Source organism: Suricata suricatta, chromosome 4 (assembly GCF_006229205.1).
Source record: "Suricata suricatta isolate VVHF042 chromosome 4, meerkat_22Aug2017_6uvM2_HiC, whole genome shotgun sequence".
NCBI lineage: Eukaryota > Metazoa > Chordata > Mammalia > Carnivora > Herpestidae > Suricata > Suricata suricatta.
The window spans coordinates 78,851,375-78,867,266 of record NC_043703.1 but is presented as its reverse complement, the minus strand read 5'-3'; the positions used below and the strand labels follow the sequence as shown (position 1 = coordinate 78,867,266).

General features: G+C 40.3%; 1 protein-coding gene across 1 annotated transcript in view; it reads left to right on the top strand.

Annotated features, from left to right (window-relative positions):
• Nucleotides 1-15,892, top strand: part of SH3RF3 (SH3 domain containing ring finger 3) — a 383,052-nt gene that overhangs the window by 216,475 nt on the left and 150,685 nt on the right. Inside the window, exon 3 of the mRNA XM_029937043.1 lies at nucleotides 12,366-12,461. Within this exon, the coding sequence (XP_029792903.1) occupies nucleotides 12,366-12,461 (96 nt within the window). The remainder of the gene's footprint in view (nucleotides 1-12,365; nucleotides 12,462-15,892) is intronic.

Sequence of the window (15,892 nt, the reverse complement as noted above, 5' to 3'; positions counted from 1 at the left end):
ACCTAGAATTGCCCAGAGAAACAATTATGTGTTATTTCTGCAACAAAAGGCTGAGGGAGTTTTTGAACTTTTCCCCTTTTTAATTTCTATTCTTTCTGAGAAGCAGAGATTTGGGGACTCTGTCTATGGTTGGCTTGTGTTCTGACATGGAAGGGCTCGGTGACAAGGTCCCCAGTCACGCCGCAGTGAGAGGTGGTTGTGGCTGTGGCTGACCAGGCAGGCAGCCAGCACCAGAAGGATGAAGGGAAGGTTCCCCCTGGTCTGCTTTTCAGAAACCACTTTGAGTGAGTGAAAGGGGAGTAGAGGTGCTCAAGAGGCGCTCCAGGAATATCCGCTTGCTATTCACGGCCCTTCAAGATGTTTCTAGATGCTTTATATGTGTCATCACCACCCTGTTCATTGAGGAGAGTAAAATATCAGGTCCTTGGAGGTTGGTTTATCCAGACTTGCTGAAAGAACTCTCAGAGGTTTTCAGTGGACATGGCATTTCAGGCTGAGGCCCTGCTGAGTGAGCTGTGATATTTACAGAGTTGATTTCTGAAACAGTATTGAAGGACAGTGTGCTGGGCCAGTTACCTTCAGCGGCACCCAGAAGGCTTCCATGTGGACACAGACATACCACTCTCCCTGCTCTGCTCCACAACTTCTGTTCTTGACAGATCCCATCTGCTTATAGATCGCAGACTTTGGGCAAGTTCGGTAAATGAAGTAGAAATGCAGTTTGAAGGCCCCTATAGATGGCATGACTACCATGGTACCTGAATCCTTTGCAAACGTATTCCCCACTGAGCCTTGGGAAGGAAAATAATATACTTTGTTAATAATCAGATTATATTCATAGCCCAGAATTACCAACATTTAGGACCACCCGAGACTGCCTGAATGTGAAGGAGAGCCACTGTCATACAAAAATGACATTTGGTGTATTTTTAAATAGCATATAGAAGTACAGTGCCCCACAGCAAGTAATGAGCACCTTATACAAAACATGTAAATGAAATGGAGTCATGCATCTGAAAGGAAATGATGTAGTGGGAATAACTTTTTCTCCATAAAATCCTCAGATGCTGCCATATTGGCCCAAAACATATCTGCCCCTCCTGACTATCAGTGACATCTAGTTAGATTTCATTCACTCATCCACAGCGAACAAGGGTGGGTAAGCCAGTGCTGGCAGGTCAGATCCTCCCCACCTGCTGCTGTTTGTGTAAATAAAATTTTATTGGCACAAAACCAGATTCCTTCATTTATGTGTTGTCTCTGGCTGCTTTCATACCAGAAGAGTTGAGTATGTGGCAGAGACAGAATAGTCTCAAAATCCTGAAATATTGACTCTCTGGCCCTTTCTGGAAAGGTTTCCTGACCTGTGACGTAGAGCAACAGCACTGCAGAGGCCAAGCACACAGTGATTCCGTATGCATTCTACTCCACATGGCTTTGTTCTGAGGCCACCAGCAGCCCAGCACACTGAGTGTGACACACAAGGGGTGCCATTCTCTACAAAATAGCAATTGAAAACTCAAGTTCAAACCACGTGGATCAATCTTGCCATTGTCCTATAGAAAGCCCATGCAGTGTTTGAGGAGGGAGTAATTCTCTATGTTCCAAAGAGGACACAGAGCAGACTTCCCCCTTTCCTTATCCTGCTGAAAGCACTGGTTCCAGCTTTTTGAAATATGACAGTAAGTCAGAGACCCAACATGGTCCAGCCATGAAAAAAGGGTCATTGTTTCCCTTGTCCTGCATTGGTGGCAGGAGAAGTTCTTTCCGTTTCCAGAATACGCTCAATCTTGTACTGATAGCTCTGACATGCTGGAGTGAATTTTCTTATTGTCTAGCACTCAGATGTTCCTCTTTGGAGGTTGTCTTCATCGTGGTGGAGGAGAGTTGGATTTTGGACCCCACTTACTGCATTCTGCTAGGATTTCACTATATGTACATTGTATTGGATGATGTCATCTCTTTATGAGCAGACCTCCTCCACCACGAGAGTTTGGTTTAGAGGCAGAGCTCTAGAAAACCTCTCTCAGCATTACTAGACAAAGATTTTTTTTGTGTTTGGAGAATGACTGGCTCCCTGAACCCTCTCTTCTCCCAGCCCAGTCTCCCCAACAAGATTCATGCCAGCTAAATAGGAATGTTCTGGATCCTGCCACTTCCATGAAATCCCAGCCAACTGTGGGACCAAGAATTGAACTCCCTCGCCCCAGCTGCATCTATATTTGAGCCAGATCAGAGACTTGTCACCAGGCACCACCAAACCACAGCTGGGACTACACTGAATTGGCATTAGATGGGCAGATGGAGCTATGCAGGTTCCAATGACCTCACAGTAGCACACTGACAGAGTTGGATTTTGGACCCCACTTACTGCATTCTGCTAGGATTTCACTATATGTACATTGTATTGGATGATGTCATCTCTTTATTAGCAGACCTCCTCCACCAAGTGCAAAGCTTTTCTTGGGAAGGGATAGTTTCTTCCTCAGGTTTGGCTCTTAGGGGATGCTTGCATATTGGTAGCCACATGAGGAACAGGTTGGCACTACGTAGCACTTGGAGTGATGACAAAGCCCCTGGCCTGAGAGATGACAGTCATTTTCAGATAGCTCTCCCTTATGTGGAGCTGTGTTGGCTTCTCAGTAACTTGGGGCCCTTGGTGTGTATTCTGACCTCCCAGGTGACTGGGAATGAGCCCAGCTTTTCAGTGTGGTAATGGTGCCAAAGCTGGAAGACAGTGACCATGTCCCCCACCCAGCTTTCTCATGTCTCAGGCTCAGTGATCCCACTTTCTTCTCTGGATTTTTGTGACTTGATTTCAGACTAATCACATAATGGTTGGTGTCTTCAATATGTGAAATCCCTTTAGAGATGTGTTAAGACCAAATGCAATACTCAAGGTGTGCTGTGACTTGTGTATACTGAAAAACAACAAAACAAAAAACAAAAACCTTTTAACCTAAATGAAGCATATTGTACCTTAAGTCCACTAATCAAAATTGTGCAGCTTGATAATTGGAAAGAATATCCTTTTACTCACTACACAGTGGAGAGATGGTGGGATACCAGTATCCCAGTACTTCTACACTTTCCTCTTCCCTTGGCCCTAACACCATAAATGAGTCGTGTCTATTCTTGAACTTCAAATAAATGGACCATGAAGAGTATATTTTTGGTTCCGGTTTTGTTTTCTCTCAACATTACATTTGTGAGCTCCATCTTTAGTGTTGTAGGGTGCTATAGTTTGTTCATATTCATCGCTCTGTGGTGCTATTAGCTTTTAAGAAAATAGACTTAATTTGTAGAGCAATTTTAGTTTCACTCCTGGATTGAGCAGAAGATACAAAAATTTCCCATAAAACTCTAGCCCCACACATGCACTGTCTCCTCCACTGTCTGCATCCCTCACCAGAGAGGTACGTGTGTTCCCATTAATGAACCTACACTGACACATCATCATCACCCAGAGTCCATAGTTTACATTAGGGTTCAGTCTTGGGGTTGTACATTCTGTGGGTTTGGACAAATTTATAATGACATGTATCTACCATTATGGTATTGTACAGAGTATTTTCATTACCCTAAAAATCTTCTGTGTTCCACCTATTCACCTCTCCCCTCCCACCTCCCCAGTCCTTGACAACCATTGATCTTTTTTGCTATCTCCATAGTTTTGACTTTTCCACCATGTCACATAGTTGGAATCACTTAATATGTAATCCTTTTAGATCGGCTTCTTTCACTTAGTAATATGCATTTACATTTCTTCCATGTCCTTTCATTGCTTGGTAGCTCACTTCTTTTTACCACTGAATAATACTCTGTTGTCTTTATGTACCAGTTTATTGATCCGTTTGCCTACGGAAGGGTATCACTTGACTATTTCCAACCTATAGCAATTATGAATAAGCTGCTATAAATATCCTATGCAAGTTTTTGCATGGACATAAGTTTTCAACTCCTTTGGGTAAAGACTGATGTATTTTAAGGTAAGAGTGTGTTTAGTTCTGTAAGAAATCACCAAATTGTCTTCTGAAATGGCAGGCAGTACAATTTGATTCCCCACCAGTCATGAGTGAGTATTCCTATTACTCCACATTGTTGTCAGCATTTGGTGTTGTCAGTGTTCTGGATTTTGGCCATTCTAATAAGTGTGTAGTGACATCTCATTGTTTTAATTTGCATTGCCCTAGTGACACTTGACATGGAACATTTTTTCATATTTGTATTTGCCATCTGTGAATCTTCTTTGGTGAGGTGTCTATTAGGTCTTTGGTCCATTTTTAAATTGGATTGTTTGTTTTCTTATTTTTTTCAGTAGGCCCCACACCCATTGTGGGACTTGAACTCACAGCCCTGAGATCAAGAGTCACATGCTCTACCAACTGAGCCAGCCAGGTGCCCTTGTTTTCTTATTGTTGAGTTTTAAGAGTTCTTTGTATTTTTTGGATAATAGTTCTTTATCAGATATGTATTTTGCAAATATTTTTATGAGTTCATGTCTTATTTTATATTCTGTTGACAGTGTGTTTTGTAGAGCAGAAATTTTTAATTTTAATGATGCCTAGCTTATCATTTTTTCCATAGAATGGTCTTTGATATTGTATCCAAAAACTCATCACCAAACCCAGGGTCATTTTGATATTCTCCTATATTATCTTCTAAGAGTTTTAAATTTTTGTGTTTTACATTTATTCTGTGATTCATTTTGAGTTAATTTTTGTGAAGGGTGTAAGGTCTGTGTCTAGATTCACTTTTCACATGTGGGTGTCCAATTGTTCCAGCACCATTTGTTGAAAAGACTGTCTTTTCTCCATTATATTGCCTGTGCTCCTTTGTCAAAGTTAAGGTGACTATATTTATATGTGTCTAATCTGGATGCTCTATTATGTTCCACTAATCTGTTTTTATATTCTGTCACCAATACCATACTCTCTTCAGTACTGTTAGTAGTACTGAAGTGTCAATCCTTGTTCTTTTCTTTTAAATTGTGTTGGCTATTTTGGGTCTTTTGCTTTTTCATATAAATTTTAGAATCAACTTGTCAATATCCACAAAATAACTTGCTGAGACTTTGAATGGAATTGCATTCAATCTAGAAGTTGAAAAAACATGACATCTTGAAGTGTTGAATCTTCCTATCTATGAACATGGAACATCTCTCTATTTTGTTATTTAATTTTATTCATTAGTTTTGTAGTTTTCTTCATAGAGTTCTTGTATGCATTTTGTTAGATTTATACCTAAGCATTTCATTTTTTCCCTAAGCATTCCATTTTTTAGGTGCTAATTTTTATTGTGTTTTTAATGTCAAATTCCATTTATTGCTAGTATATGGAAAAGTGTTTAATTTTTATATATTAATCTTACATCCCACAGCCTTGCTGTAATTGCTTATTAGTTCCAGGAGGGTTTTTTGGTTGATTCTTTCAAATTTTCTACTTAGACAATTATATCATCTGTGAACTAAGACAGCTTTATTTCTTTCTTCCTAATTTGTATGCCCTTTATTTCCTTTTCTTGTCTTACTGCATTAGGTAGGATTTCCAGTATGATATTGAAAGGCTGTGGTGAGGGGAAAATATTTGCCTCATTCCTGAACTTTGCAGGAAAGCTTCTTGTTTCTCACTATTATGATGTTAGCTATATGTTTTTGTAAATGTTCTTCAGAAGTTGAGGAAAATTTCACTCCATTCTTAACTTGCTTAGCACTATTTATTTTTAATCATGAATCAGTGTTTGATTTTGTCAAATGCTTTTTTTGCATCTATTGATGTGAGGATGTGATTTTTCTTCTTTAGCTTGTTGATGTGATGAATTACATTAATTGGTTTTTGAAAGTTGAACCAGCCTTGCATGTCTAGAATAAATCCCAATTGGTCATGCTGTATAATTCTTTTTATATTTTGTTGGATTCAGTTTGCTAATATTTATTGAGGGTTTTTGCATCTATGCTTATGAGAAATATTAATCTGTGGTTTTCTTTTCCTGCTGTGTCTTTGTCTGGTTTCAGTATTAGTGTAATGGTAGCTTCATAAAATCAGTTAGGAAGTAGCCCCTATGCTTCTACCTTCTGGAAGAGATTATTAGATAATTTGACAAAATTTCTTCTTTAAATGGGAGAATTCACTAGTGACTTCATCTGGTCCTGGTGCTTTCTGTTTTGGAAATTTATTAATTATTGATTCAATCCGTAAAAGATATAGGCCTATTCAGATTTTCTATTTCTTGTATAAATTTTGGCAGATTATGTCATTAAAGGAATTGGTCCATTTCATTTACGTTATCAAATTTGTGGAATTGTCATAATATTACTTTATTATCCTTTTAATGTCTAAGATCTCTAGCAATGTCTTTCTTTCATTATTGATATTAATAGTTTGTGTCTCCTCTCTTTTTTCTTAGCCTGGTTAGATAGAGACTTATCAATTTTGTTGATCTTTTCAAATAACCATCTCTTTTATTATTTGTTTTATTGATTTTCTTTATTAATTTCCTGTTTTTAATTTCCTTGATTTCTGTTCTTTTCTGTAATGTTTTTTTTTCTTTTTGCTTACTTTGGATTTAACTTGCTCTTTCTTGTTCTAGTTTTCTAAGGTGGGAGGTTAGATTATTGATTTTAGATCTTTCTTCTTTTCTGATATATATATTCAATGTTATAAATTTCCCCCAGCCCACAAATTTTGACAAGTTGTTTTTATTTTCATTTATTAAAAAGTTTTTAATTTTCCCTGATATTTTTTCTTTGAACCAAATGTTATTTAGTATTGTATTGTTTAATTCCCAAGTATTTTATAATTTTCCAGTTACCTTTCTGTTATTGATTCTAGTTTAATTCCACTGTGGTCTGAGAACCAACATTGTATGGTTTCTATTCTTTTAAGTTTTTTAGGGTTTATGGCTCCTAATGTGATCTATCTTGGTGAATGCTCCATGTGAGCTTGAAAAGAATGTATATTTTACTGTTCTTAGATGAAGTAATTTATAGATGTCTCTTATAGTCAGTTGATTGATAGGTGTTGTTGCCTTCAACTATGTCTTTAGTGATTTTTCTGTCTCCTGGATCTGTCCATTTCTGATAGAGGGATATTGAAGTCTCCAACTATAATAGTGAATTTATCTATTTCTCCTTGCAGTTAAGTAAGTCTTGCCTGATATTTTGACTTTCTGTTGTTAAATGCATATACATTAAGGATTGTTATGTCTTCTTGGAGAATCAACTCCTTTCTCATTATGTAATCCCCTTATTTATCCCAAAAAACAGTACTTGTTCTGAATTATACTTTGTTCAAAATTAATGTCGCTATTCCTACTTTCTTTTGATTAGTATTATCATGGTATATGTTTCTCCATTCATTTACCTTTAATTCACATGTATCTTCATACTGGGCTTATTGTAGACAACATATGGTTGTGTCTTGCTTTTTGAACCATTGTGACATTCTGTGTCTTCCAGTTTGTGAATTTAGATCATTGACTTTCAGAGGGATTATTTGATATTTTTGAGTTAATACTTATCATATTTATTTCTGTTTTCTATTTGTGGTCTTTGATCTTTGTTCCTATTTTTATCTTCTCTTTTTTTTTCCTTTCTATGGTTTTAATTGAAAAATTTATGTGATTCTATTTTCTCTCCTTTTTTAGCATGTCAGCTGTACCTTAAAAAAATGTTAGTAGTTGCCCTAGAGTTTGCAACATACATTGGCAATTAATCATGTTCACTTTCAGGGACACCTGGGTGGCTCACTTGTTCCAACTTCAGTTCAGGTCATGATCTCACAATTCATGAGTTTAAGCCCTGCATCAGACTCTGTGCTGACAGCTCAGAGCCTGGAGCCTGCTTGGACTCTATGTCTCCCTCTCTCTCTGCCCCTCCCCCATACTCTCATGCTCCTGCTCTCTCTATCTCTCTCAAATAAATAAACATTAAAAATATTTTAAGAAAGTAAATAAACTTTCAAAAAATACCATGTTATTTCACAGTAGTATGAGTACTCTATAATAACAAAGTAATCCTAAATCTTCTCTCCTGTCCCTTATATCATTCTGCCATTCATTTCATTTATACATAAGTATATACATGATATATAATATATATGTATATAAGCATATGTAGTCAAATACAGTGTTGCTATCTTGATTTTGAACAAACTATTCAGTTAGATCAATTAGGAATAAGAATAAAGTTTTATTTTACCTTCAGTTATTTTTTTTCTCCAGAGTTCTTTTCTTTACATAGATTCAAGTTTTTGACCTACATACTTTTCTCTAAAGAACTTCTTCTCACAAGGCAGGGTCTATTGGCAATAAATTCCCTCAGGTTTTTTTTTTTTTTTTTTTTTTTGTCTGAGAAAGTATTTCTCCTTCACTATTGAAGGATAATTTTTCAGTATACATAATTCTAGGCTGGTGGGTTTTGCTCTCTCAATACTTTATATATTTTACTACACCTTCTTCTTGCTGGCATGGTTTTTGAGCAGTTGGGTGTGATTCCTATTTTTGCTTATCTGTAAGTATGATATTTTCTTCCTCTGGTCTCTTTCACTGTTTTCTCTCTCTTTGATTTTCAGTAGTTTGATATGAGGAGGTAGGGTTTTTTGGCATTTATGTTAGTGTCCCCTGAACTTTCTGTATCTGTAGTTTGGTGTCTGACATTAATTTGGAGAAATTCTTAGTTGTTGTTGTGTCAAATATTTCTTCTGTCCCTTTCTTTCTTTCTTCTTCATCTGATATTTCCATAATAGATATGTTACACCTTTTGTAGTTCTGTAGTTATCTTACAGTCCTTGAATATCCTGTTCTTTTTTTTTTTTTTTCAGTCTTTATTCTCTTTGCTTTTCAGTTTTGGAGGATTCTATTGAGATACCCTTAAGGTCAGAGATTCCTTCCTCAGCCATGTTCAGGGTACTAATTAGCCTATCAAAATATTTTTCATTTCTATGATGGTGTCTTTGTACTCTAGCATCATTTTTTGGTTCTTTCTTAGACTTTCTCTCTACTACATTGCCCATCTGTTCTTGCATTCTGTCCACCTAATCCATTAGAGACCTTAGTGTATTAATTAGTTCCAGCATCCCTGCTATGTCTGAGTCTGGTTCTAATGCTTACTCTGTCACTTCAAACTGTATTTTTGGTTTTTGTTTTGTTTTGCCTTTTGGCATATATAGTAATTTTTTTTGATAGCCAGACATGATGTGCCAGGTGAAATGAATTGCTATAAATTGGCCTTTAGTTATGTGGTGGTGTGGTTTGGGGAGAGGGGAAGAAGTGTATAGTCCTATCATCCTATTATTGGGTCTCAGACTTTTAAGGAGGCTGTACTTCTATATTGTGAACTCCATATGTGTGTTTCCATTTTTCCCTTTCCTCCTTACATAAGACAGGGTGGATAGAGAGTGCTGGAGTTGGGAATGGTATTGGAGCACAGTACCATAATTGATTAAACCAAACCTCTTTTGCTGTACATTTATCTTTAGTTTTTATCTATTGAACAAGCACTGTAATGAACATTCTCAGAGATAAATCTTTTTGCACATCTTTGATTTCCTAGGGTAGAGTTAGATCAGTGGATATGCAGCCTTTGATCTTTGATAGAAATTGCCAAACTGCCTGCCATAAATTTATATCTACACCCAAAATGATTATGTGCCTATTCCCTGCATGCTGACCGGCACTGAGTTGGCTTTATGTTCTTTGTTTGCTAATTTGATAGGCCAAATAGAACAAAGAAGAAAGAGAGAGTTCTTGTTGTTTACAGTTGTATTTTTTATTTGTGAGGTATAACTTTTAAAAATATGCTTAATGACAATTTGCCTTTCTTTTTCTTCTTTTGTGTGTGTGTGTGTGCGTATGTGTGTGTGTGTGTGTGTGTGTGTGTGTGTGTGAGATGTATTACTTTTAGCCTGTTTTTCCTTTAAGGTATTTGTCTTTTTGTTCTATTGGTCTTTAAGTCTTTATATAATATGAATATTAAGTCTTTGTCATATATCCTCCAAGTATTTTCTAGCCTATTTTCCTTTTTGTTTTGCTGGTTTTATTGTACAGAATTTCATTTTTGTGTAGCCAAATTTTTGTTATCATACTTTAAAAGACCTTCCCCAGCTCAAGATTAAACATCTATTTATATTTTCTTCTTGGGCATTCAAGATTTTTTCTAGCATTTAAATATTTAATATTTATGTAATTAATTTTGGCATATGTAGTATACCAGAAAACTTTTTAAAAATAGCCAATTTTAATCACATTTTCTATCTTATTATTGCCAGTAGATGAGTAAACCAGTGATTTTTATGTATTTATTTTAAAATTAGCAATATTTCTCAAATTTATTCTTCTAATTTTTAATTGATACTGTTTTTTTCTAGATAAAAAATGACATATCTGCTTTCTAGTATTCATGCTATCTATTTTATATTCTTTTATTTCTTTGGCTCTAATTTGTAGACCAGTCCTAAGTAATAGTGTGAGTAATATGGTATTTTCTTTTTAAAAATAAAAACAACAAAATTAACTTGGTTATTCTTATTTTTAATGTTACAAAATGAAATGTCTTTTTTTAATGTGTTATTTTGTTACTGCGAAAGCTCTGACATGTAGTAAGCCTTCAGTTACCTTTCCCTTTGCATGATCAGCAAAGTCCTATGATCCCCTTGGCTGAATCTGAGTTGAGGTCATCATAGGCCTATGGCTCTCTTGCTTGTGAACTTGTAGGTGAGCGAGGCATGGGAGTTCGGGGCACTGTCTGTACACCTCTCCTCATCTCTCTATCACCATGTTGGCCCTGTTGGTTACCAGAAAAGCCCATACATTCTACCCTTATTAATACCATTCTGTAGCCTGAGAACCAACTACCTACCTACACATGCAATGATATCATTCCCTTATTGCATTTTTCTGGCTTGTATCAGTTAGGAGAAGAAATGTCCTAAAATCACAGATCATTTTGTTACTTGGAATTTTTCAAAGCTGGGAATCCGGAGGTAAGGACAGAGAAGATGAGGGATGTGATGGCTCTTAGACTCTACTCTGTGCCCCTAGGTGAGGAGAGGTTTGGAACAGACTGTGGGGGAGCGTCCCATGATAGACCTTCGTCTTTGTTTTCACCCTGTGTTCCATGAAAGATGTGTTCCATTTGCATTAGGTCACTCTACCGTGACCTAGATGAATACCCAAAACTGTGTGGTCTCTTAGCTTATAGGGAAGCCAGCCTTGGGGATGACTCCATGAAGTGTTCTGGCCTATGTCCCTCTGACCTGAGAGAACCCTACAAGTCCCATATTTTTGCTTCACAGCAAAGTGTTGAAAACTCATCAGAAAGGCAGATGGTACCCTCAGATCCAGTAGGGGTTACCCCATTAGGCTGGCCATCAGCTCCTTAGCCCAAATCCTAGATAGGTCAGCTGGTCTCCTAGCAGATTGTTGAGGGACAAATGACAGGAAGGTGTGATGTGGAAGGGCAGAGGAAGAGGGTGGTTAGGCCGACAGTATGTGTGTGTGGGGGGGGGTCTCTTATACATCCTATGTGCTGAAAGAAGGATGGACATTGGTGAGGAAACAGAGGCCAGCCACAGACCCCTTGTGTAGGTGCCAGTTTTGCCTGTGATGCCCCTGTCCGGCCTTCTTGAGGCTTGCTGCAGCCTGTGTTGTATCCCTTCCCCAGTCCTGTCTCCTCATGATTCCCCCCTTTTGTTCTTCATCACTGCTCCGTGCTTTCTCTCTCTCGTCCTCCTCTCTGCACCACCTGTCATTTGTCCCTGCAGCTCCTGTCACCTGTGAAGGCACTCTGAACATATCTTTCCTCACAACTACTGGTCTGCCAGTCTCCCCAGAAGGCTCCTCTTCCTCCGTGCTTCATGCCTCTTCCTTTCTCTTTCCATCTGTTTCCACTTTGTGCATCAACACTTGCATTGTCTGCATTGCCGAAGAATTTAAGAGGGTTATCCAAAGCTTTTTGTACACAATTCTAAATAAATGGAATTGGATTGGGTCGTTTTTTTGTTCATGGATGGAGTCAGAAATTTAAAAAGCTTTATACTTCGCTAAATTTATTTTTATTCAAAATAATTTTCTTTCAGTAAATAAATAATAGGAACATGAGTTTTAAAATACTAGCTATATTATAAATTGTCACACTTTTCCATTTGCAGATTTTTGCAACTGTAATCAATACATAAGAGTGAAAGAGGGAGATCCTGGGTGAAGCTATAAGGGTAGACTGTTTTCGTATGTCAGATCCCAGAGTGGATAATAAACCTTTGTCTGCATCCTCGCTTGGGATCTTTTCTGAGCTTCAGCAGTACTGACTGGTCTCTGTTTTTGTTGTGTGTATTCTGTTGCGTGTCCACGTGTATGTGTGGTGACCCCAGGACGAGATCCTGACCGTCATCAGAAGAGTGGATGACAACTGGGCAGAAGGCATGCTGGGAGACAAGATTGGGATCTTCCCCCTGTTGTATGTGGAGGTAAGGTCACGCTGGCAGATGCACTTCCTCTTCCACCATGCTGCTTCTGCAGACCGTGAGGAGCAGGGGTGAGGTCCTGGCCTAGGACCCCTCTCCCTAGAGAAGAAGATGGGGACTGTGTTGAGTTTCTGTCCAGACCGCTGAGCCAGCGCTATGAGAGTTGCCTCGGACCCTCGGGTTGTGTGTCCCAGGCCTGGCTGCAGACCACCTCACTGTGTGGGCAGGGAAGGAGGGCACGGGCACAGCCTTGCCCCATTTCTCGTGGAAGTGCTGTGCTGGCCCCCACTTTCCCGGCCTCTCCTAGGTTTTGCCGCTCTGGTCTCCCTGCCCCAGGGAAGCCAGCATTCCCCGTGTCCCCACAAGCACAGCTGAAGAATGCTGGCTCTGGCAGGCCATTTGCAGTTCTCATAGGACTCGTGTGACCGAGCAGCTTGTCCACCTGCGAGAACTTAAAGCAGAGATGTTTTGGGGCCTATTAATTTCCTGTCTTCTTTCTATAACTGAGGAGCACTCGGTTTCTAGTACGTTATGGACAGTGGTTGAGTTGGGAGCATCTTAGAATGTTTGCCCTGGAAACCCTGTTTGCTATGGGCTATTTGTGTGTGTGCAGGAGTGTTTGCCCATCTTGCGCAAGTCAGTACAAGTCACGTGTATATGCCCGTGAGCCAACACACCCTTCATCTATTAATCACTGAGTCATCCATATAGTTGTTTCAGCTGATGCTTACTGCATGCTTATTGCATGCCAAACACTTCTCAGTACTTTCTCATTTAATTTTCTCAACAACCTAGGCATATGAAAGCCAGGAGTGTCCCCACTTTACAGATGAGCCAATAGAGGCACAGAAAGGTCCTCCGCTGATAAGTGGAATATGAGCATAGGTTGTTTGCTCTAGACTTAGCCCTTCACTGCCCTGCCCCCAGATGTCCCTCACTAGGAAACTGTAGTTCACTCAGCCTGGTGTGGGCTCCATGTGCTGGTAGGTGACTCAGCTAGCTTTGCCACACCTACTAAGTGGTGTGTGGGTGCCACTAAGTGTTTGTTAAACACATCTGCTGATTCCTTTTATCTACAGGATAAAGTCCAAATGCTATCCTAAGGCATTCATGACTCTTTACAGTTTGACCCTCATCTGTTTTTCTAGCCTCATTTCCTCTCCTTTCCCTAAATGCTCTGGACTAGTGGTTCTCTCATGTTATTTTGAATAAACTTCCCTGAAGATTCTGAGGCCATTTCATACAATCACAGTAAGCACCCCCCCACACACACACAGTGCCTATACACACTCTGACACACATTCTCACACAGAAAGCTCACATCCACATCCACACCCCTCCCTAGTATACTGAAAGAGGCAAAATTCCCCAAAACCCTTGTAGGCTTCCATTTGTGCATTTGCCTCAGTTTCCAGGGGAATGTTCTTTATCCTCCTGGTTAAGATCAAAGAACTCAATGCATGAGTAACACATATGGTGCAGTCTAGCAGTGAAAAATCTGGCCTCCCAGACATTTGTAGCCATTGGAACTATTTTTCCCCAGGCAGACCTCTAAGGATGCTCAAACACTTATGCGGAAATGCTTACAGAAACTGTTATGATGGTCCCAAACCGGAAACAATGCAGATTTCACTCAGCAGTGGAATGAATGAATGGAGGATGGTATGTCCATACAATGTAATACTATCCAGCAGAGAAAATGAACAAAAGACAACTGCATTTAAAAGCATGGCTGAATCTCACAGACAGATCTTTGGAAAGAAGCCAGACACAAAAGGGTACATATGATTTTTACTTTTAGGAAGTTCAAAAGCAGGCAGAGCTACTCCAGGGAGACAGAAAGCAGAGCAGTGGGACCTCTATGGGGAGATTGATGGGAAGCAGGAACAGGGAGTCCTCTGGGATGTGGAGGTGTTTGAAACCTTCATCTCAGGTGTGGTTAACAGTTGTGTGCAGCCGTAGAGTGATGCACAGTTAAGGTTGTGCATTTTTCTTTAAAGCACAGTTTAAGAAGCTAAGACATAATCTCATAGGAACCCCAAGGCAAGTCACACTGACACCCCATGCAGAAGCAGCCCAGCAGCTGCCCTGGAAGTCAGGGGGGTTGAGAGCTTGGGCTTGGGACTGGGAAACCAGAGAGTGGGGCTCTCTGAGGGTTCTCCTCAGTTCCAAAGACATACTCAAAGGGCAGACTTCCCAGGGTCTGGCTACTGGAGACATGCCTTCAAACACTTGTCCCTTAGGACATAGGCAGGTTCCTGCATCCTTCTGGCCCAGAAGCCCTGCAAGCCTTACACCTCAGGGGACAGTCTTGCCCTGCTCTGAACATGGCTATCTTACCCTTTGTTTGTTTCCTCTTGATTGGATGCCCTGAGGGCCCTTGAGGCTCCAGTGCTAGTCTCCTCCCAGGAGCAATGGTAGAGCATGCCCAAAGCAGGCATGGGCAGGCACCTTGCTCCTCTGGGTCCTGCTGCTTCCTGGGCAGGCTGTGGCCCGTGCAGAGCCTAGCACCTCACCATCACACTAAGGAATCTATTCTGGAACAGACTCTTGGCTTCTTACTCAGCAACCATTGAAGACAAGAAGCCCCAAATGGGTATTTCCTGAAACGGTGTTTCATTGTTTCTATACCAAATCCCTTTTGAAGTGCTTGAGTGGCTGTGGCCCCATCATACCCTTGGGAGTAGATTCCGGGGCTTGCAGAGTTCAGGCTGTCTTCCTTCCAGGTTGCTGAGCAGGCCTTTGAGATCTGAGTGATTGGAGTTCTGGTCTTCTGCAGGGTTTGAACCTGAGCTTCCCATTGGGGAAGTTCCTACCCTGGTGCTTGACCCAGGTGGATCTGTGAGAAGTGAATGAGCACTTTTGCTCTGTAGATTATACAGTCCTCTCCTAACCAGGGCTATTTCTTCACCCTGGGCTTGCCAACCAGGCGCAGTGGGGCAGATGGCATAAAACCGGGGTGGAGCTGGCCTGGCCTTGAGCTACTGACAGCCTGTCTTCTGAGAAGGTGGTCCTGTCTGTGGAAATATCTGTATATTTCTGCAGAAGTAACCCTGTCATCTATACTCCCCGTAGTACCCAGGGGCCTGGCTGCCACTGTATCTCCATTGGCAATCTGGGCTCCCTCGTCTCAGGCACTGATTGCCTGCTCCTGGCTCCTTCACCCACAACTCTTCACCACTCCTATGTGACTTCCCTTCCACACCTTTGACTTCCTCGATGCCTTTCAAGCTCCTCTTTGTATGCCCCCCGCCTCTGGCCCTGTGTCTTGAGCCTACCTCCATGTTCTTTTCTACCTGTTTGTTTCCTGAGCCTTCACTGTCCAACAGCCATCCTCACACTGGGACAAGAGCACATGGCAGACACCTGCCTGTTTGTGAGATAACTGCTGTGCGGGGTGCTCTCACTGTGTCCACCCAGGACCAAGAGAGGAG